Source organism: Pan troglodytes, chromosome 2, assembly GCF_028858775.2.
Source record: "Pan troglodytes isolate AG18354 chromosome 2, NHGRI_mPanTro3-v2.0_pri, whole genome shotgun sequence".
NCBI lineage: Eukaryota > Metazoa > Chordata > Mammalia > Primates > Hominidae > Pan > Pan troglodytes.
In genome coordinates this window covers 128314350-128335604 of record NC_086015.1, presented here as the reverse complement: position 1 = coordinate 128335604, position 21255 = coordinate 128314350, and the positions used below count along the sequence as shown (strand labels likewise).

General features: G+C 47.9%; 1 protein-coding gene across 5 annotated transcripts in view; it reads left to right on the top strand.

Annotated features, from left to right (window-relative positions):
- The first annotated feature begins 2274 nt into the window (after nucleotides 1-2274).
- Nucleotides 2275-21255, top strand: part of HEG1 (heart development protein with EGF like domains 1) — a 90063-nt gene continuing 71082 nt past the window's right edge. For 2 of the 5 annotated variants that reach the window (XM_016941815.4, XM_016941814.4), the window contains exon 1: nucleotides 2279-2705. In XM_016941815.4, coding sequence (XP_016797304.2) covers nucleotides 2390-2705 — 316 coding nt within the window. In that variant the 5' untranslated portion in view covers nucleotides 2279-2389. Of the gene's footprint in view, nucleotides 2706-21255 lie in introns of all 5 variants that reach the window. The other 3 variants (XM_516708.9, XM_009446328.5, XM_016941816.4) reach the window with 2 other exon arrangements.

The following is a 21255-nucleotide window of genomic DNA, read 5'->3' as shown; positions in this document are numbered from 1 at the left end:
GAACACTCCTTAGCAATCATCCAGGACCATCTTTGCTTTAGAGATTGGAAACTATGGCCCAGATCACACAATTAAACAGTGGTAAAGGCCAGAAAAGAAGCAAGGGCTCTAGGACCAAGTCAACTGTTCTTTCCAAGGTTCTATACTGCATCCAGTTCTCTCTTGCTGTCTTGCTGTTTTCTCTTGTTCTGCCTTAGGAGGAGAAGAAAAAGAGCTGAGATCCATCTACACCTTGATCAATCTTTCCAAGTTCTCCCTGTGTGTCCCTCTCCTAATCTGCTGGTTAAGCCCTTTCTAGCTGACAGTTACCCTGAACTCGGTCATTTCTCTTAGAAGGCAGAGAGAAGATTAGAGAGAGATAAACCTGTGGTACTTAAAGTGGGGTGGGATTGGGGGGTGGGGGAGGATTGGGGGGAGGTGGCAGGTACATGTTTACTCCTTGGGTCTTAGTAGAGAAGGCAGATTATCTCATAGGATCCCTGAATCCACACGAGAAGCCTGTAAGGGCCATTCTACCCTTAAACCTTTCTGCTTGCCTGGGAGTGCAACCAGTACTATGTGACATGGTCTCCTTGGAGGGGAGGGAGTGGCAGTGACCAGAACCTCTGAGCACAGTCCTAGTCTGTTGGGGCTTGTCTGGCTGGGTCTGGGCAGCTGTGCAGTCCTGCCTGTTAATGTGAGAGCAGCATCCAGAGAAGTTAAGCTCAGGCCATGGGAGCAAACCAAGTCAGTTTCAGGGGGATTACTGTTTGGTACTTTCTTGGAGAGACCTGGAAGTTCTGTGTTAGAGCCCTGGAAAGCTGGTTTGTTTAAAAACAAAACAAAATAAAACCAAATCTTTACTCCTCATTCTCTCATTTAAGGTGAGTTTGTTTATACACAGCCTCCTTTATGTTTTTTTGCCAAATGACTCACTTGTACTGAGTCACCAGAAAGTGGGCCTAGGCCCATCTGCAGCTGCCCTGGACACTACGATCTCATTCTCCTGGAGGTGGGTCATGGAGATCTGGAGACAGAGAAACAGAGAAGAGCAGAGAAATAGGATGGAGAGCCAGGCCTGAAAGTGAGGTGCACACTCATATTTTCACGAGCATTTGATTGTCAGACAGGGGCCCCCAACAGAACTGGCAAGAACCCCAAGGAGCTGCAACATTTGTTTCTGTTGCAATACTATTTGTTTCCGTTTGCGAATTATTGCAAACTCTGAATTAGGAGACCAGAATTAATATCACATGGTCATTCACAGATCAATCATTTCGTCTTCGGGTCTACCTTCAGAATCTTGAGCAAGTTATTTTCCCATTTGAGCCCCTCTTTCTTCACTTAATGAGGTGGCTTACAGTCCTAAACTTTAGACATTTTATTATTCATTTACTGGGGAGGGAGAGGTTATGGAAACAAATGGAACTTTATTGACCAAGAAAATTTGTTTACATGAAATCTTTGAATCTTTCCCCATAGGTTTCCATTTAAAATTCTGTGTTCTCTGGGCATCATTTGGTTTAATTTGCGATCTGCAGTTCTTTTCCTGATGATGAGTTTGCCCTAGCCTGCCTGAATTCACAGTTTTCTTTTCCCTGCAGCCTGTTTGGGTGTCCTCGCGGTGACATCTCTGCAGAACTCTGGTGTGAGCCAAAGGCAGTGGTCGGATGGGAACGGCATCCAAGCTTGAGAGGGTGTGGGGGATACTCGGATTCTCGCGTTGGCCGGAGGGTGAGGTGTTAGGTTTGGCAAACACGAGCTCATCACCAGCCCTGGGGCCTGGAGAAGGGGAGGTGGGGGTGGGAGTGGGGACACTTCAAATCAGTAAGGGCGGTGACAGCGCGGGCTGGGTACCAGGGGACCGTTCCCTTTCTCTCTCCTATCAAAGCACTTGGGATAATCTAGTCTGGTGCTAATCACATTACCCAGGACCTGCTTTTCGCCTACTTCTTGTGCGTTTAAGGAGTTGGGAAAGTGGTGCCCGATTCAGAAGACTCTGGAGCATGTGTGTGACAAAAGTTGCAGCACCGTGGCTCCGCTGACCTCATCCCGCTGTCCCGGGCCGGGCCGCTCTCCAGGCGCCGGGCCCCAGCCCCCTTCCTGCCCTCTCCCCGCCCCCGGGCCCGCCGCGCGGGGCCGGTGATGTCAACTGAGGAGGAGCCGCCCGCCAGCCAGCGACCCGCCCGGGCTAATTAGCATGTAGCGGCGCCGCGGGCCGCCTCCGCCCAGCCAGCCCGGCCCCCGGCAGCCCTCCCGCGGCTCCCGACAACTTTTGAGGCGGGGAGCGCGCTCGCAGCCTCACTCCGCTCACTTCCCCGGCCCCGCGCGGCCCCCGCCGCCCGCTGCCCGCTGCCCGCTGCCCTCGCCCCGCGCGCCGGGCATGTGAGCGCGGGCGGGCGCCGTCACCATGGCCTCGCCGCGCGCCTCGCGGTGGCCGCCGCCGCTCCTGCTGCTGTTGCTGCCGCTGCTGCTGCTGCCGCCGGCGGCCCCCGGGACGCGGGACCCGCCGCCTTCCCCGGCTCGCCGCGCGCCGAGCCTGGCGCCCCTCGCGGGAGCGGGGCTGGAGCTGCAGCTGGAGCGCCGCCCGGAGCGCGAGCCGCCGCCCACGCCGCCCCGGGAGCGCCGCGGGCCCGCGACCCCCGGCCCCAGCTACAGGGCCCCTGAGCCAGGCGCCGCGACACAGCGGGGACCCTCCGGCCGGGCCCCCAGAGGCGGGAGCGCGGGTGAGTGAGAGCCGGGAACCTGGCGCCTGGCCAGTCTGTGCTGGGGGCGTGGGCGCGCCCCGGGCTGCATCCCCAGCCGTAGGCCCCTCCGCGCGGCGCGACCCGGGGGGGGGCTCCTCGCCCGGCGTGTGCGGGACCCTGAGGGTCGGCGGGTAGGGAGGGACGCTTTCGCAGTTGGCTGGACTGAGGGGTGTGACCATCCCGTTCTCCTCCAACCCTTTGGAAGAAAACTTATTTCCTATGGGGTACCCTGTATCTCTTCCACCCCACTTTTAAAAAAATGGAAAGGAAAGGGAAAAAGACTCCAAAGCATCTCTCCCACCTCCGATATCTGGCCAGCCGGTCCCCAGTTTCATTTTTTCCGCTATACAGAACTGGCCTCTCCAGGTACAGGGCTCGACTTTCTCATCTAAATAACTGATTTTTAAGGGGTTCTAGGACGGGATATTGTAAAGGACAAAGGATGTACGTAGTTTGAAACAAAACGCTCTACTGGTTCGACTTAAAAGCAAAGGAACGCGGTTGGGGTTGCATGGTTGGACCCCTGCAAGGCACAGGCTGATACAGGACCATCCCTGAGTCTCCTCCCTCCCCTTTCCTTTCCCAATGAACTGTTGCTCCGTGGTAGCCACCGCCTGTCCCACGCAGAGAGAAGGAACTGACCTCTTCTCCCTGCTACCTTTGTGTCCAGTTCTTTCTTATGATCTGGAAAAATATGCCACATACTGAGTGGAATTCTAACCATAATACCATTATGACCTTGGGACTGCTGTCTCTTTGCGCTCACTTTCTCCATCTGTGAAATGGAAGTGATGATCCCTGTTCCTTCTAGCCTCCTAGTGATGATGTGACAAAATGAAAGTAAAAATAAATGGAAAGTGCTTTGAACAAAGTCAGCAACGTGGTGGTGTTAGCCTTTGCCTTCCTGTGAGTGACACAGGGCATATGCTCTGTCCGGGCTATTCAAATAAGCTGGGTTGCTTGCAACACTGGACATTGATTTGGAGTTTCCCTGAAAGTTGAGTTTTTTGTCTGCATAATTGACAATTCATTTAAGTTTCTCATCTCATGCAGACTTTCGGGCACGTGAATTTGCTTGCTTCCTCCAACCTAGAGGTGCTTCTTAGAGTTAAATAAGAAAAAGTTTGGATTTTTAAAAATCAAGTTCTCCTGTAAAAACTCAATTTCATATTCAACAGTATTCCCATTATTGCAAAATGCCTTATTTTGTGAATTTTTAAATCACTGGCATAAGATTGAGAAACCGAGGAACAGTAAGAAAAGGGAGAGGAGAGATAAGCTTCTGAAGACGTGTAGGAGACACATCCCGGAGTGACTGTGACTTTAGATTACTTACAGCATACTCTGTTTTGCTAACTTCCACGGGAAGGAATCAAGAACATAAAACAACATATTTCCCGACTTTCTCCAACTAGAAAAGTAACTGAGGAACACTGTGTAGTATTTTGTGAGTTTTTCTAAACAGAAGGTGAACTGCAGAGAATTGAGAACATTTCAGAGGAGACACCCAAGAGCCGAAGGCAGATTTCTCTGGGTAGTAGTCAGGCTGTCTTAGCTGAATGGCTTCCATCTTGTTAGGGGATAGGTGGGAGGGACACTGACTTGCAGGGGCCCTGGCTGGATGGGGCAGGCACATGAGTCTCTTTCCTTCTCTTAGGGGCGGGATCTCTAGAGAGAGGTAGGTATTACAGGTATTACAGAGAGGTAGGGACAGTGGAGGCAGCTAGCTTAGAGGACTCAGCTGGTAAGAATTGGGGCCTTATGTGACCCAAACATCCCTCACAGGTGTGGCAGGTAACACTGCTGGTCTTGGTTTTGTGGCTTTCCCAGTTTGATTCCTTTGCAGAGGTGAGTGATGGAGGCTTCAGGTATATGAGGTACTGGAAGGAATACATGTGAGAATCCCAGAAAGCAGTGAGAGAGTAGTTGGAATAGTGTACACCTTCTCTTACCTAAGTAGGTTCTCTTGGTCTCCTGGTGCCCCACAGACACCACGCAAGGAGTGCCTCCTCTTCAGTGGCTCAAAGGCCCAATTTCTGAAGGGATGTTAGGAAGGTGCGATTAGAAGAGATGAAATGAACACCTGTTGAAGCTGCTAGAAGCTACTCATATGGCCAAGGATCTAGGCATGAACTGTGCTTGTTTTTCTGGTAGTGGCTCAAACAGTATCATTTAGGGGTAAAAAAGAAACAGCACATAAGAAAACCAGTGTTCAGTGATTTCAGTGAGTCCGAGTTTTCTGATAACCAGGATTGGGAGCCTTTTGGATGGGTCCTCATGTATCACTAGATGCTATCACTCATTTCACAAGGCAGCAAGGTCTCAATGCTGAGAGGGCCTCCACAGGTCCTCCAGTCTGCAATGTGTCCCATGCAAATGTCTGCCCCTCCAGCACCCCTGACAGATGGTCATCCCGGCTCTCCCTCAGCATTTTTGTGTTTGGGGAGGCACCATGCTACTGTCACTAACAAGCCCTGAGTCTTACAAGTAACGTGCTCCATTTGGTTGTTGGGGAAGCTGCCTGCAGGCCTTTCATGCCATGGGGATGCTGGTAGTCAGGGCCTGGCCCCTGGGACTTCCAAATACACTGATGTCAGCAGCAAGGGCCACAGATGTCCTTTTCTTCCCTGTGGGCCATTTCCAGCTCTTCTCTTCCTGGCAGAGTTCAACTTCTCACTGCTGAGTAACCGTGTTTGCATTCCATTATGTGGATTGTTTGCCTGTATTAGACTGTAAGTCCCTGGAGAGCAGCTCCCTGTTTATATAGCCATTGTTAAGCTTTTGCGCCCACCCGTCACCCTGCTGGCTGTTCAGCTGATGTTTATTGCTGGTGTTTCAGCCAGTGGTGACAAGATGCTGAGACCTAGAGGTTTTCTTTTTCTGCGTGTGTTTTTCTACCACTCAGGACTTCCGAGCCACAGTTCTAAGCTGAATGCAAAGTTTATATGCCTTAATTTTGTGATCCATATGCTATGCTTTAATTGTGAGATCTGCAGATGAGAGGGAGAGAAGGCTTAAATCATAATGAAAATCAATGCAGAAGGAAAGAACTTTCCCACCCAAAGGGGAAATGACGCTGAGTAGCTGAGCAGCCAGCCCAAGAAATAATAATCTTAGAAAAATGCAGCTCCCTGGAGGAAAGGAAGCGCTTTGAGCTGAGCCCCTTCTGAGCTGTTAAATAGCTGTCGCCTGAATTGCTCTAACTTTGTGGGCCAACTTCGTCATTTAGCTTGGTTGCTGGGAGAACCATTACAAGGTGCAGCGGGCAAGAGGCAGCCCCTCAGGGAAGGGAGAGTGGCTTCCCTCCAGAAGGCGGCTACCTCACTCCTGGCGGAGGCTTGGGGGTGGTGGTAGTGGGGATTCCTGAGAAGCCTGTTTGCTTTGATGGAGGGTGTCCCAAATAGAAGGGGGGGGAGGCAGGAGGGGGCAAGGGACTCTCCGTGTTGCATGAGTGTTTAAAAGCCACATCCTTTTTGCCTTGCAAGAACCCTTTTATTGCTTTCCTCAGCCTGTGTGCACATGCTGAACTGTTATGTTTTGCCAGAGACCCGAATGGTGTGGACTGAGGGAGACTGAAAGGTATTTGCTGCCCAGCTGGGCAGTTTCTGCATCCTTGTCCTGGAGGCTGGGGAAGGAGCCTCTGCCCTCCTGGGGATCCCTCCTGCCTTCCAGCAGCCCTGCCCAGCTGGCTGAAAACGCTGTTCCTGAATTTAACTTGTCCTTGTCCAGAGACACTCAGAAAGAAAGCAAAGAACAGATGGCAGTTGTGGTTTTGTGAGCCACTTACTGCCTTCTTCAGTGGCTTCCCTCTGTCTCCAGCGTCCTTTTTGTATGAATGGGAGGTTTCAGCTGCAGTAAATGTTCTCTTCCAAGAATGCTGGGGAGGCAACAAGGAAGGAAACTAGTTTTGGGGTCTGACTTTTGACTCCCTGGCCTTTGAGCACCTATGTGTGGTCGGCGCCTTCACACTCCTTATCCATTTAACCCTCAAAACAAGCCCGCGAGGGATGTTATTTGCCTTTTACAGTTCTGGAAACAGTAGCCTGGAGAGGTTAGATCACACGGTAAATGGAGGCGGCAGGATTTTAATAGATTTTGACCAAATCCATGTGCTTGTCCCACAATATCAGGAGGTCTCAGTTTTCTCATCTGTAAAATGGGGTACCACTTGTCCTAGATCTCTAAGATCCTCTCCTGCTCATCATTCTTCTTCCTCCCTCCCTCCATTCCTTGCTCTTGCTTTTTTGTAGAGATTAGGGGCCAGCATTGGCGTGGGGAAAATATGAGGAGATGGCAGTGGCAATGAGGACACCTATTGAGTAAAAATTTTTTAAAAATTTTGTTTGAAATTACCTGAGACAAGACCACAAGTCTTTAAAATGACATTTTATATAGAGATTGTAAATTATGCCCTACTCATATGCCAATCCGTAGGTTATGGATGCCAGAGGTTGCTGCATTAATTATAAGCCAAGCTGAAATGAATTGGTGACTTTCTTAATGGGCCCTCTCCTGGGAACGTGGAGCAGTGGCTGACATTGTGAGGCAGTTGTTATGAATACCTGCCCAGTAGGAGGTGAGGTTAAATGGTACTCCATGCAGATGCTGTCAAATTGCTTTCATTTGAACATCTATGCTCTCTTCTACCCACTCACCATTCATCGGGCATAGACAGAAACAAAGACGTTTCTATCCTGTTTTTTCACTCTTCTTTTGTTGGAGTGTAGCAGATGCCTCTATTTGTGTCACATTGGACTGATTTGTAAATCAAGATATATTTACAGAAGCCTTGCTATGTGGAAGAGCCATGCGAGGTGATGAGGTTGCAGTGCATGTCTGTGATGCCCCCAGGGAACATTCAGTCTTGTTGGAGCACACACATCAAGATTGTAAAAAGCGAAATAACGATGCATGAGTGATTCACAACTGAAGAAATGCCACAGGAGATCATACTGACCAAAGGAATGGTGAGGGTGGAAATGGGCTGCTGCATGCAGACGTGGAGACCACTGGGGGCTGGATAGTCCAGGGAGACTTCAGTGGGAAAGGGGGGAGTTGATTTAACTTTGAAAGTTGACTGGGATGTGGATAGACAGAGAGGTGGACGATGGGCTGGGCACGATGGCTCACACCTGTAATCTCAGCACTTTGGGAGGCCAAGGCAGGTGGATCACTTGAGGTCAGGAGTTCCAGACCAGCCTGGCCAACATGATGAAACCCTGTCTCTACTCAAAATACAAAAATTAGCTGGGCATGGTGGCATGTGCCTGTAATCCCAGCTACTCAGGAGGCTGAGGCATGAGAATTGCTTGAACCTAGGAGCCGGAGGTTGCAGTTAGCCGAGAGTGCACCACTATACTCTAGCTTGGGCAACAAAGTGAGACTTCATCTCAAAAAAAAAAAAAAGAGAGAGGTGGTGGACGAATGGCATCCACAAAATCCCAAATATTGAAAAGCCCAAGACTTTTCAAAATGGAGGTGATCAACAGTCAGTAAGGCTGGAGAAAAGGACTTGAAGAGGCCAGTTAGGCTCCCAAATCAACTAGTCATTGAAGACAAGACTGGAAAGGAGGATTAGACCTGATTGTGGAGGGCTTTAGAGGCCTGTTAAGGTGTTTGTTTTCATCCCATCCATACCAAGGAGCCCCTGATGGCTTCTGAACAGGGAAAGCATAATTAGCTTGTTCATTTCTGCTTGGAGCTGGGGCCTCATAGATGAACCACATACATATCTGCCCTCACTACAGCCCCGTAGTTGTTTAAGAGACACTGGAATGCTGGTGGGCATCGTATTGATGTGTTGGGAGGAAAGACTGAGGACAGAGCATGGGTTAGAGTGGAGGTAGTGGAAATTGAAAGGGAGAGATGCAAGGGCCACTTAAAAGAGTAAGGCTGGAGTACTAGACTGCCTGGCCACGGGGATGACGGGACAGAATGGAGAGGAGCTCTTTGCTTTTAAAGGGGCTCCTTCAGTTTCAGCCGTTCAGTGTAAAGACTGCATGTCCCCTTGGAAGTATTCTGTGGATGGTTGAGAATGTGGAACTGAACTAGAGGGAGGCCGGGGCCAGATTCAGCCCTGAGGGGCAGTAGTTAAAGCCACAGAGGAAGAGGAAATCAGCTCCAGTCAGGTGGAGAACATCCAGTATGGATGGTGGGGAGGAAGGGATGCCAGCCCGGCATGAGGGCGCAATGAGAGGTGGGGGTGGCTTGCAGGTTGGTTGTGGATTGGCAGATAATCTGAATGTAGCATGGTTTATGCATCATATGTGGAGGTCTGTGAAGGTCCATGTAAGTTAACATATTTCTGCTTTCTGTCTGATTTGTCCTCTCATCTGGAAACTATCCAAGTTAAAAGGCAGAGGGAGCCTGGGGAGAATGAGGTCTGGGGAAAGGCCTCTGGCCTCCATTCTGAACTGTTTAGTGGGACTCCTAAAAGTGCAGGAAGAAGCCTGCCTACCATATTATAGGCATGGAAGGCCTGTCTGTGGCAAAGTTTGATGGTGAAATAAAAGAGGAAAATCAGAGAGAATCAGAATCCTTGATTCTCATCCCCTAACCCTGTGTCAACTCCTGCCTCTTCCCGTGTCGGCAGTTAGCAACAATATGCACCTAGTTCCTTAAGCTAGAAGCCTAGAAGTCACCCTCCATTCCTCTCCCTTCCTCACCCACTACCGTGATTCTTTTTTGGCAACTCCAGGTGATCCTTCCAGAATACATGGTGAATCTGCTCTCTTCCTCCCCACTGCTCTTTTCTGTTGTTTGCATCCACTTATGCTCTCTCTCTAATCTGTACTCACAGAAGCCAGAGTGATCTTCTTAAAATGTAACTCAGGTCACCTTACTCGGAGGCTTAACACCCTCAAAGAGCTTTGCGTTGTACTTAGAATAAAATCCAGACCCCCTAAATTGGAATATGAGGCCTGCAGGATCTGACTGGCCACCTCTCTCACCCTCTCTTGCTCTGCTCTCCACTTACACCAGACAGTTGTTAATACATGCCAAACTCATTCCTGTCTTGGAGACTTGGCACATGGCATCCCCCTGCCTATAGCAGCAAGAGCCTTCCAGGCAGGGGGAGCAGCCAGGGCAGATGATCTAAGGCAGGACCCAGCTTGCCTTGTCTCAGGATTGGCAAGAAGGAAGGCCAGGGTGTCTGGATCACCCAGGGCCGTGAGGACCATGGTAAGGAGGTCGATTTTCCTCTAGGTGCCATGGAGGGTCCTGCAGCAGGGTCTGCACCACCACATGGTATGGGGCTCTGGTTGCAAGGTCTCTTAAGGAGCTAGAAAGACCATCTGCAAAGTCTACAGAGGCTATTAAAAATGGACAGTTTCCTTTTGCTTAATATTTTAGCTCTGAGGTACTTGAACTTCATTCTAGCTTTCGTGTCATGTAAACGTTTTTGAGGAAAGCTTACAGGTCAGATGGCATGGCAGGCAGACAAGACTGCAATCCCAATTCCTGGGATGTCTCGGGGGACTTGAGGGAGGATCTGACCTCACTGAAGACCTGGAATAACAGGAGCCCCCATCTATCTGTGCAGAGAAGGTGCTTAAGGCAAAGAAATGGATTTGATAAGTTGACAAGTTTCTTCTTAATGTCTCTGATAGGCTGGGAAATGAAGATGGGGGAGGAAGAAAAGTGACAAGAAGAGGGCAGAGGCCAAGGTCAAGCTCTTCAGGTGGCCCTGCAGTTCCACCTTGGAACTGAAGAATCAAATTGGAGGAAGGAGTAGCAAGAGGCAGGAGAGAGACACCTGCTTGTCATCTGGAGGGAGGTTCCTAGTGCAGGGCTGTGACTAGTGATTATCATATGTTGGGCTAGAATTGAAAACCACTCCATTTTCCTTTTCTGGGTGATAGGAGATGGAAACAGCTTCAACTTGGGGACGGGTTTCACTCCTGCAGCCTCCCTGGCCACCAGGACCTTTATTATGGCCATGTGGTGAGACTTTTTCAGGGATCATCTTTTGCCAGGGTGTAGACGAGAGCCCTGCTGGTGTTGCAGTCACAGGCCACAGAGGTCCCGGCTTGGAAGGGTCAGACAGTCTCAATTCAAACCCTAGCAGTGCCACTTGCCAGCTGTAGGACTGTGGTAGGTTATTTAGCCTCTCTGTGCGGTCAGTTTATCATCTGTCAAATGGGCTATTAATAGAAAGAGCCCTGCTCAGAATGGAGAAGTCCAGCATAACACCTGTAAAGTAGACGGCTTGATGCCTGGGCAAGAGAGCTCTAGAAATGCTAGCAATGATGATGCTACTGAAACCAGTGCCCATTTACACTGGTCATTGTGTTGACAGCAACCCTCCCATCGCACCTTGCCTTCCAGGCATTTTACTGGACAGTGGGCAAGCTCCCTGCCTAGGGTTCAAGTCCATGTTCCAAAGACTTCTGTTAACTGGTCTTCCCCTCGTTGGACCCCTGCCAACCTCACCCCTTGGTATCCCTAGAACTCTCTCTTGCTTCTTAGCCTTAAACATGGAGAGGAAAGAGCCAACTTTCATGATTTGAAGTCAGAAAAACCAAGTGCAACAGCCCTCACCTATGGTCATCTGAGGAGACCAGATGAACACATAGAAAGCTATTAGGATTGAATAAAAGCAGTATGCCAGGTGTGACCACAAAATAAGAAGCCTTTGAAAATCAGTCACACTTGGACCTCTGTGGTCAATGAGTGTTCTTCAAATCAGAACCTTTGGGGGTTATCAATACGTGCTTCACAAGTGTTTGCAGGAGTTGAGAGCCACCTTCAGAGTGTGTGTGAGCCACATGAGCAACTCCCTTGTGTTTCTTGCAGCAAACCTCCTGGATTGAAAATGGGGTTGCAGATCTCTATCTACTGCATCTTTCATCAGATCGTCTTTGAAGTTTTGTGTTTCCAAAATAATCCAACATCATTATCAAGGGATGGAAATGTATCATTATTCAGGAAACTCAAGAGAACAATATTCTGCAGGCTCTATTGAAAACTAGCCAGTTGGGTCGGGCACAGTGGCTCACACTTGTAAACCCAGCACTTTGGGAGCTGAGGCAGGAGAATTGCTTGAGGCCAGGCATTCAAGACCAGCCTAGGCAACATAGTGAGACCTCATCTGTATAATTAAAAAATATATATATATGTGTGTGTGTGTGTGTGTGTATGTGTATATATATATACATATACATATATATGAAAAAAGAAAAGTAGCAAATTTTAGAAAATGGTTTGAGCAATAACAGTATTGATGGAATAAGTATTGTCTTATTGGGACCTCTTTGAAGAGGACCATACTCACTTGGGTAGGGGAATTCTTGTGGTTTGTTAGGAATTATTTCTAGTACAGTCATGCTTTATGGTAATGGAGTGCTACTGGCTGTAGCTGCTGGCAGAGTTGGGGAGAGATGCCGTGGAGCTCTGGCGGGGGTTGGAGGAATTGTGCTTAACCCCTTCTGCTTTCTGCCTCTGTGGCATTGGATAGCTGCCTAATGTCCCTAGGCCTTAATTTCCTCATATTAAAAATGAGGATAATAAAGACTTTCCTGCTCCTAACAAGGTTTTTGAGGAGGAGCAAATATAATTATGACTGTGAAAGCACTTGTAACTGGACAGAGCAATGTTTTAGTTGTGATATAGTGAACTGGCCACGACCTTGGGCAAGTCATTTAACTTCTGTACCTGCTTCCATATATGTAAAATGGAGACGATAACTGTTTTGTTGACTTCAGTGTTGTTGGAAGGATGAATGGAGCTGATCCACATGGACACGCTTTGTAAACATGCATGTGCCGTGTACGTGTTAGTCATGAATGCTTCCCGGGAACACATCAGGCGTTATGTCTCTAAGAGAGTCAGGCATCAGGAAGAGGTAGACATGGAAGGATGAGTGGAAAATTGGAGAGGAGTTGGAGAAAGGGAGAACATTGCTGAGAAATCTCAATAGCCTTTTCAGTTGTTCGTCTCTGTCCTGTCATCTGTCTGTGATTGCCATGGCTAACGCTTTCCCATCTCTTCTGCCTCCCACCAGGTGGGATGTCCTTCACAGCTCTACCCTTGACCTTCTGCCTCCCCCTCGGTTCAGTGAACATTTATGGAGCACCTGCTATGAGCCACAGTCTCTCATAAGAGACCTAGGATTGCGAGAGAATAAGCTAGAATTGTGTAACAAGATAAAATAGTCCAGAGGGAGAGAGTTGTCTCTGGGGAATACTTCTTGGAAGGGGTGATCTCTGAGCTGATTTTGCCAGGAGGCCGAGGGGAAGGAAGTAGGACAGTCTAGGTAGAGAGAATTGCGGGACAAAGGCAGTTCCCTGTTTTCTCCGAGTGGGTGCTTCCAACTACAGTCCAGTTCTGTGCCTTCAGCCATCTGCCAGCATTCACAGAGGTTTAGTGAGCTTCACTTTAAACCAACAGGGTAACAGTTATAAATGCAAACACATCATCTCTTCCTCCTCTAAGACCTGACCTCCCTTTGCTTGCTAATGGTCCCACTAATCTCCCAATAATGCACTCAAACCATCATCTTCGTCTCTTGCCACCTTTTCTTACTTACATGAAATCAGCATGGACTCCTCTCTCTCCCTTCCTCCCATCCTTGCTTCCTCCCTTTCTTCTAAATCATATCAGAGCGCTGAATTCCATTTGGACAGTGAGTTACATAGGACATCAAGATATCATATCCCTGTTTGTGTCAGGAAATTGCAGTTTGGATCCCAGTGTCCTTAAGTGAGACATCCCCGAAGCCCACAAGGAGGAAGCCTAGCTCTGTCCTTTCTGGCTTTTGCTTTCAGTACATGTTACCCTTTCTCTGGAGCGCTCAGTCTTAGTTTTACTCTTTCTTATTTCATTCTTTCTCTATGTCTGTATTTTTTTTAAACTGGATTTTCATTGCAGTCAGACGGACCTGGGTTTGGATCCAGTTTTACTATTTGCTGTGTAACCTTGGACAAATTACTTAATCTCACTACACCTCAGTTTCCTTATCAGAAAAGTAGGGATAATAACGGGAGGACCTCATAAGGCTGTCGTGAGGATGGATTGAGACAGTCTGTGTGAAATGCTTAGCACAGTGGCTGGCATGGAGTGGATGCTACCTACGTTTTGGCTGCAATATAACAATAATAATCGTTACTATTGTCCTGCTCTGGTATGTCTTTTGAAAAAATTCCTTAACTTTATTTCTTTTTGTCTTATTTCTCTTTTCAGCCCCCTTCCTTTCTTCCTCTTTCTCTGTTCTATCTTTCTTAAATGGCTATGGCATACAACTGATTTTTTAAAATACTGGTTATATTTGAATAGAATGTCAGGTTTCCTAATCTTGATTTACAAAACGCATTAGCAGACTTTACATTTCTCCCTTAACTAGATTTTAGCTTCTCCCCTCAGAGGCCCTGGAGCTCCCTCCCATCAGCCAGCACAGGCCTCAGAGCCCTTGGTGCTGAAACATCACTCCACGGCTCCATTTTCTAGCAGTCGTCAACGCTCCAGACAAATGATGTTTCTACGATTTCCTCAGAGTCCTGGGCCACTTCACCGAGGTCTATCGAGTAAATTAACTGCAGAGCTTCTGAAAGTCAGCCGCCAGCTGTGTGGACACCGGGGCCCGGGCCCAGGCCGGGCTGCCCGGTGTACACACCCCTGGGAGCAGGCCCGTTTCCTCCCGCCCCTCCTGCGCCCGCCTCTCCCCCCTCTTCCTCCTCGGAACCAGGATGTTTTTCCTTGCCTTTTTATTGTTTCGCTAACCTGGCAGGTCTCCTTTGGTGGAGCCCTGCCACCCAGCTTCCTCTCTGGGTGTGATCAAATGTGACGGTGACAACACAGGAGACCCGGAGGCCCGCACCACCCCGCTGGCACCCTTGGCCTTCGCGTCCAGAGGGGACTGGGAGCTACCAGCTTCAACTTCTTTCTAGAAACTCCCCCTTTACCAAAGAGCCTCCTCTTCAGCCACTGTGTTGGATGTTTATTTGTCAAAGGATGAGAGGGGCAAAGAAAATGGAGGCAGCAAGGAAGGTGCCCCTAGAAACAAGGTAGACCCCCTTTCCTCCCTGCAGAAAGCCTTTTTGTTCAGTTATTTAACCAACTGGGAATCTTCTGACCTTTGACCCTAGGACTTTTCCTCAAGGCCTTGGAAAAAAAAAAAACCTATAGAATTCTTTTTAAAGCAAAGAGCTTGAGGTCACTCCAAGGTCCTTCATCTTTCACTCCTGCTGGGATAGGCTGTATCCCTCCTTCATGCCCGAGGCCACCTCAGAGCCAGTTCTATTTCTGGAAGGCTGACCCTGACTTGGGAGCTCCAGGCCAGGCCTCCCCTGGGTCTGGGTTCAGTCCAGCAGACGTCTGTCACCCGGAGAGAATGCTCAGCTGAACAAGAGCCGACCCCTTACAGGGAGGGGAGGTAGATTTTACTTTCTTCATCGCTAGAGCGCTTGCAGGGGAAGCGTTTTAAAAATCTGATCGTCAAATCTCATGTCCAGCACTTTCCAACGTGCTTGATTTTTCTTAGGGCCGCTTCTTTCAGAGCAAGAACAAGGAAGGAAACGAAACTCCCTGAGAGCCCTGGACAGTCCAGATCGAGGGCTGAGTCTTTTGTTCACACAAACTCATTTGGCTTCTAAACGTCCTCCACCCAAAATCATTACATCCGCAGCAGCATTTCAAAACACAGCCCAGAGTGGCCTCGCTGAGTGGGCGGCTGCTTTTCTGGGGAGGCTGCAGCCACCTTCCCACAGGCCCCCAAGGTTCTTGCATGTCCCAGAATATCCCGCTGCTGGCCACCGGCCTGAAATCCCCCTCATCCGGAGGACCCCTTGGGGGAAGGTATGAGGCAAAGAGGGCCTGCAGGGGAAGGGCCCCTGCTATCTGAAGGGGACTGGGACTGGCAGCCATGGAAGGAAGGATGAGTTTCTAATCCTAACCTTGCCCCTTCCAAACTCCCAGGCACAGTCTCAGTGTCTACCCCTGGGGGGCCCTTTCTCACACCCCAGAAGCATCATAGGGACTTATTAACATGGTCCAGCTCTCCTGGAACTCCTTGAGGTAGATTCTATACCTGATTCATCCGTGTAATCCTCACAGTGTCTTGCTTATGGTTGGTGCTCAGTAAATACATACTTTTTTATTTTTATTTTTTTTTGAGACAGAGTCTTGCTCTGTCACCCAGGCTGGAGTGCAGTGGCATGATCTTGGCTCACTGAAACCTCTGCCTCCCAGGTTCAAGTAATTCTTGTACCTCAGCCTCCTGAGTAGCTGAGATTACAGACATGTGCCACCATGCCTGGCTAATTTTTGTAGTTTTAATACAGACAGGGTTTTGCCATGTTGGCCAGGCTGGTCTCGAACTCCTAACCTCAAGTGATCCACCCGCCTCAGCCTCCCAAATTGCTGGGATTACAGGCATGAGCCACTGCGCTTGGCCTAGTAAATACATACATTTCTTATTGTAGTAAAGTATGCATAACATAAAATTTACCATTTTAACCATTTTTAAGTATACAGTTCAGTGGCATTGAGTACAATCACAATGTTGTTGCAATCATCATCACCATCTGTTTACTGAAATTTTTCATCATCCCAAATAGAAACTCATTAAATAATAACTTCTTGTTCCTCCCTGCTTCCAGCCCCTGATAACCTTTATTCCGCTTTCTGTCTCTGTGGTTTTGCCTATTCTTGATACCTCATGAAATTGGAATCATGTAATATTTGTCCTTTTGTGGCTGGCTTATTTCACTTACCATCATGTTTTTAGGGTTTACCCATGTTGTAGCATGTGTTAGAATTTCCCTCATTTTGAAGGCTGAATAATATCCCATTGTACGTATATACCACATTTTGTTTATCCTTTCATCTACTGATAGACAGCTGGGTTGCTTTCATCTTTTAGCTGTTGTGAATAATCCTGCTATGAAAATGGGTGCATAAGTGTCTGTTTGAGTTCCTGCTTTCTGTTCTTTTGGATATAGACCCAGAAGTGGGATTGCTGGATCAACTCATAACTCTTAAGGTTTTGAGGAACTGCCATACTGTTTTCCACAGTGGCTGCACCATCTTACATTCCCACCAGCACTGCGGGAGTGTTCTGAGTTCTCTATATCCTCGCCAGCATTTCTTTTCCATCCTTCCTTTTTGATAATAGCCTTCCTAATGGGTATGAAAGTAAATATTTTTTGAATTTATAAATGCTACTCATTGGTGTATTGCAGATTTGAAACTGTTACTATACCTCTTGGACCTCAGTCCTGTGAAGGTCAGGTTAGTTGGTTGCTATGGTCCCTAAGGGTAGTGGTCACCTTTGGAGAGGGATGGGGGCACCAGAGACAATCCAGGTAACTTTGGCCAGAATAAAGGATGTAAAGCAGTATGGATGCTAGTCAGTAGAGCTTGCCACACGCCGGAAATCAGTTTAGCAAGAGCTTCTGTCTGCTCAATCTTCACTGGTTTTCATTTGAAAGTGGTCAGTTAGGAAAGACACTGGAATGAAGGAGCTGGGCTCTAGTCTCTGCTCTGCCACCTATTTTCTGGGTTAACCTGGGCAGTTGACTTCTGTACTGAGCCTCAGTCTCCACTTCTGTAAAATAGGGCAAGAATTACCCTCCTGCCTGCCACTCAGAGGGTCAGAATCTAAAGGGATAATTTAGGCCATGAAATTATCCTGTGAAAAGTGCTTTGTCGATTGTAAAATGCATGGGAATTTTTTTCTTAATTTGATCTGTGGGAAGAGAAGCACAGATTCATTCTCCTGGAAAGGACCTGTGAACAGTAGTCTGCCCCTCTTCAGTCTGTGGCCGTCCATCATACTCAAAGGGGAATTTTAAAGGAGGGTGCTAAAAGTCCTTTAAAAAAAAAAAAAGTCTGTTTTCTCCCCTCCCTGTGTGAACAATTAAATTTTAGGAAAATGTTTTAAAATGACAAAGAAACCCACTCTCATAGGTATAAGGATCCATTGCTGGTATCTAAGACAATGTTATATTTTCATTTGATTGTGGTCCACCAGTCCCCAAATTGAGGATCCCAGGAATGCTCTACCGGGGAGGCAGGAACGGGCAATTCCACAGCTGGGCATCAGTGTCTTACTGTTCTGGAACCGCTCCCTTTTGAGCAATATGACCCTCATCTTTCTTCTACCAGGCGACACCCTAGAAAGACCTAGGGACTTTCTGTAGGGCTGGTCTCACTGCGTTCCTCTTCACTGGCTCCTACCTTTAATTTCATCCTATCCTTCCCTTGTCATCTGCGTCTCTGTCACTGGCTCTTCTCCTGTCTCTACATTCAAGTTTTCCCGGGAATCAGTCCTTGATCCTTGATTTTTCCCTTCGTATGTCATATCCTGTCCTTTCTCCTAATCAACAGTCCCAAATCTTTAACTGTCTGCCAGACATTTTCCCTTGGAAGTTGTAACATCACCCCAAACGTCACATATCAAAAACAGACTTTTCTTGTTCCTCAAGCTCATTCTCCGTTATGGCTCCACTCTTTCTCTCTTATTCTTTTCGTTATGCGTAAAAATCCTCTCTGAGTTAGAAGCTGATCTAGAAGTCCTCTTGCTCAGTCTTCCAGCTAATAATGTGCAGCTGTTGTCAAATCAAGTCTGTCTGATTCCAAAGCCCGTGTGATAGGCACCATTTCATTCCTCTTAGAGAGAAACAAGGTCAGCACAGTTGTGTTTCAAGCTGCAGTTTGGCTTTTTGTGGGGGACTTGTTTTTTTTTTGTTGTTTTTTTTTTTTGGCTCTGTTCTTCTGGCCAGTGCCTTAAAGCCTCATGGAATAAGCTGGAGTGTGATGGAATGAGCCCTAGGTTCAGACTGTGTCTGTACTGCTATTGAGTGCGTGACCTGGAACAATCACTTAATCTTTCTGACCCTCAGTTTCCCCATGTGCTATATGAGGATAATAATACCCGCTTGACAGGGTATTAATGAGATAATGCATGTGAAAATGTTTAGCACGTGGTAAGCCCTAAATAGATATTAGTGAAATCTGAATCCAAATGGAGGGAAAAGAAAATAAAGGGCTTGTTCTTCAATTGTGTGCCCCAGAAGCTTGTAGCTGGCAGCGCTTGTCATTTGGCCCGCTGCGGGGGTTGAGGCTGAGGTGTGGGGGTGGGGTGGACCCTCCAGGAGGAAATTACCTCTTTGGATAACACAGCACACTCCCTGTATGCTCCTACTCACTCCACTGCTCAGAAACAATGCAAACTGAAAAGCCCCAAATCACTGGCAGGGAGTGGTGGGTGGCAAGGAGTTGACTCTGTAGCAGCTGCTAATTAGGAAATCCTATTCTTGGGCTGTGCTAGCATCCCTGATGATGCTGGTTCACAAACAGATGTTTTGGAACATTAAGATGCTACAGAAGTGGAAGTTGTCAATTAGGAGGAAAAAAAAACAGGCAAAGCAAGCAATAAAACGCTCTTGTTAATTTAATCTCCATTCATGGTACAAGGGAAAGTTATGGCCCAGCACAGGGGGCAAAGTACAGAGGGAAGGATGGTATTTTCAGCTCAAAAGATACCTGAGAAATGGGATGTCTAATCTCCAATATGAGGAGGGTTGGTGTGAATGGGGTTTGAATGATTATCTCTGACCATCTGCGAAGCTGGCCTGGGTGAGGTGCACAGCACCAGCCTACTGAGCCTCCAGGGTGCCCCCTCCCAGCCCATGAATGTCTGAGGGGGCACAGCCTCTTCTCCTTACTCCTGACTTCATTGGGCCCAGGCTCTGAAGCTTGAGGAATCCCGTCTCCTTTCCATTTCTCCAGGGCCGTTTCTCTTCTCCACCAAGAATAAGAGCAGGTTCTTTGACACCTCGCCCTCCATGTGGCAGGTTTATTCCAAATTACTCTCCTACTCAGGGTGTACACAGGTGCTGAATAGGGAGCCATGCCCTAAACAGAATTCATCCACAGTGGCCCTGATGAACTCAGGGCTTCAGAAAGGATCAGTCATTGGACTTCAGTACATATTTTAGCATTTGACCCATTGTCCCCACTGAGATGCCACCTGGAATGGTGTAAAGCGCTTGGATGTTCACAGTCAAACAAGACCTCCAGTGGCAGTAGGGGTGGGCTGGGGGTGTTGCCTGCTCCAGCTGTGTGGTTTATTAATCCCTTTCCAAGGAAGAGTTAGTAGGCAATAAGAGAGATAGAGGGGTACCCGGAGTTCAATAGGGGACAGTGGGATATTGTTCTTTTGGGGTACCAGGCCAGTGACTTCAAGAGCTTGCTGTGCTGGAGGTGGTCCCAGGTCTCACCCTGTGCATCCTAAGCTCTCCCTATACCTCCTAGGAGAGGTGTCGTGGAGTGGAATTCAGCAAGGCCCAAACTGTTCCTGCAGCCATTTGTCTAGCCTCAGTGCTTTTGTCAGAGTGGATTCCTAGCTTCCAAGAGGGCTTGGGAGCCTGGGGCCGCTCTGGTATGGGCTGTGGTCCACTACCTGAAGAAGGGTTAGGACACTGAGCTTTGATTGATTAGCAGTGCCTGCCAAGGTCATCCACCCAAATCTATTTCTTAAAAGTTGACAACCCTAAATCCATTTAATAGCTATGACATATGTAGCATTCACTGTGTACCAGGCACTCTTTCTAAGCTCTTACATGTCTACATTCCATTGGTTTTCACAACAACCCAGTGAGGGAGATACTGTTAATATCCTCATTTTACAGAAGGCAAGCTGGGGCATGAAGCAATTAAGGATCTCACTTAAGATCATAGGGTATGAAAGAGGTGGAGCCAGAAGTCTAACCTACATGGTCTGACTTGAACCACAGTCTGTGCATTCCCCCACTGCCTCTCTTATTAAGAATTGAATTTCTAGAGACACGGAAAGCAGTAGTTTCTCACCAGTGCAGGCGACTTTGGTACCCGCTGACTAAGGAGAAGTGGAGGTGTAACCACAGAAGGCAGCTCTTTGGGGCCAGCAGGGCCCAGCAGTGGCTGCACTAACCAAGGGTGTATTTGGTGTCTAGCTGCTCTGCAGAGGTGGTCATGGGCTACCAGTTATGGCCATGACTGTTACTGAAAGTAGTTAGGCATCCAGGGGCAGAGCAGCTGAGGCACAAGGAAACTCATCAGTCTTTCAGCTATGCCATCAAAAGCCACTCACATGCTTACGTTATGTTTCAGAAATGTCACTGGAACTCCTACCTACACACTTTGTTAGTAGCAAGTTGCATGAGCCAACTTTCTATTAAAGGTCTACAGACTTCACCTACCTTAGGAGGCCATCTGGGGACCCCAGAAAGCCCATTCCTAAGTGGCTTCTCCAGGTCCGTAGACCTGGGATCCTTTTATCAAGATACCAACCATTTTTGTTCTTTTTCTTAGGAGACAATTTGTCATAGATATATTTTTAATAACATGGAATCATATGATACATACTATTTTATAATTTATGTTTGCATTTGACAGTATAGTGTGAGCATAATACATAAGAAAAACTGTATCAACAATGTATTTTCGTCAATCCTTTAAAATGTTATCTCATAATTAAGTTAACCACCTCCCTATTGTAGAAATTTAGGTTGTTTCCACTTTTCATTATTATAAACAATTCTGTGATAAA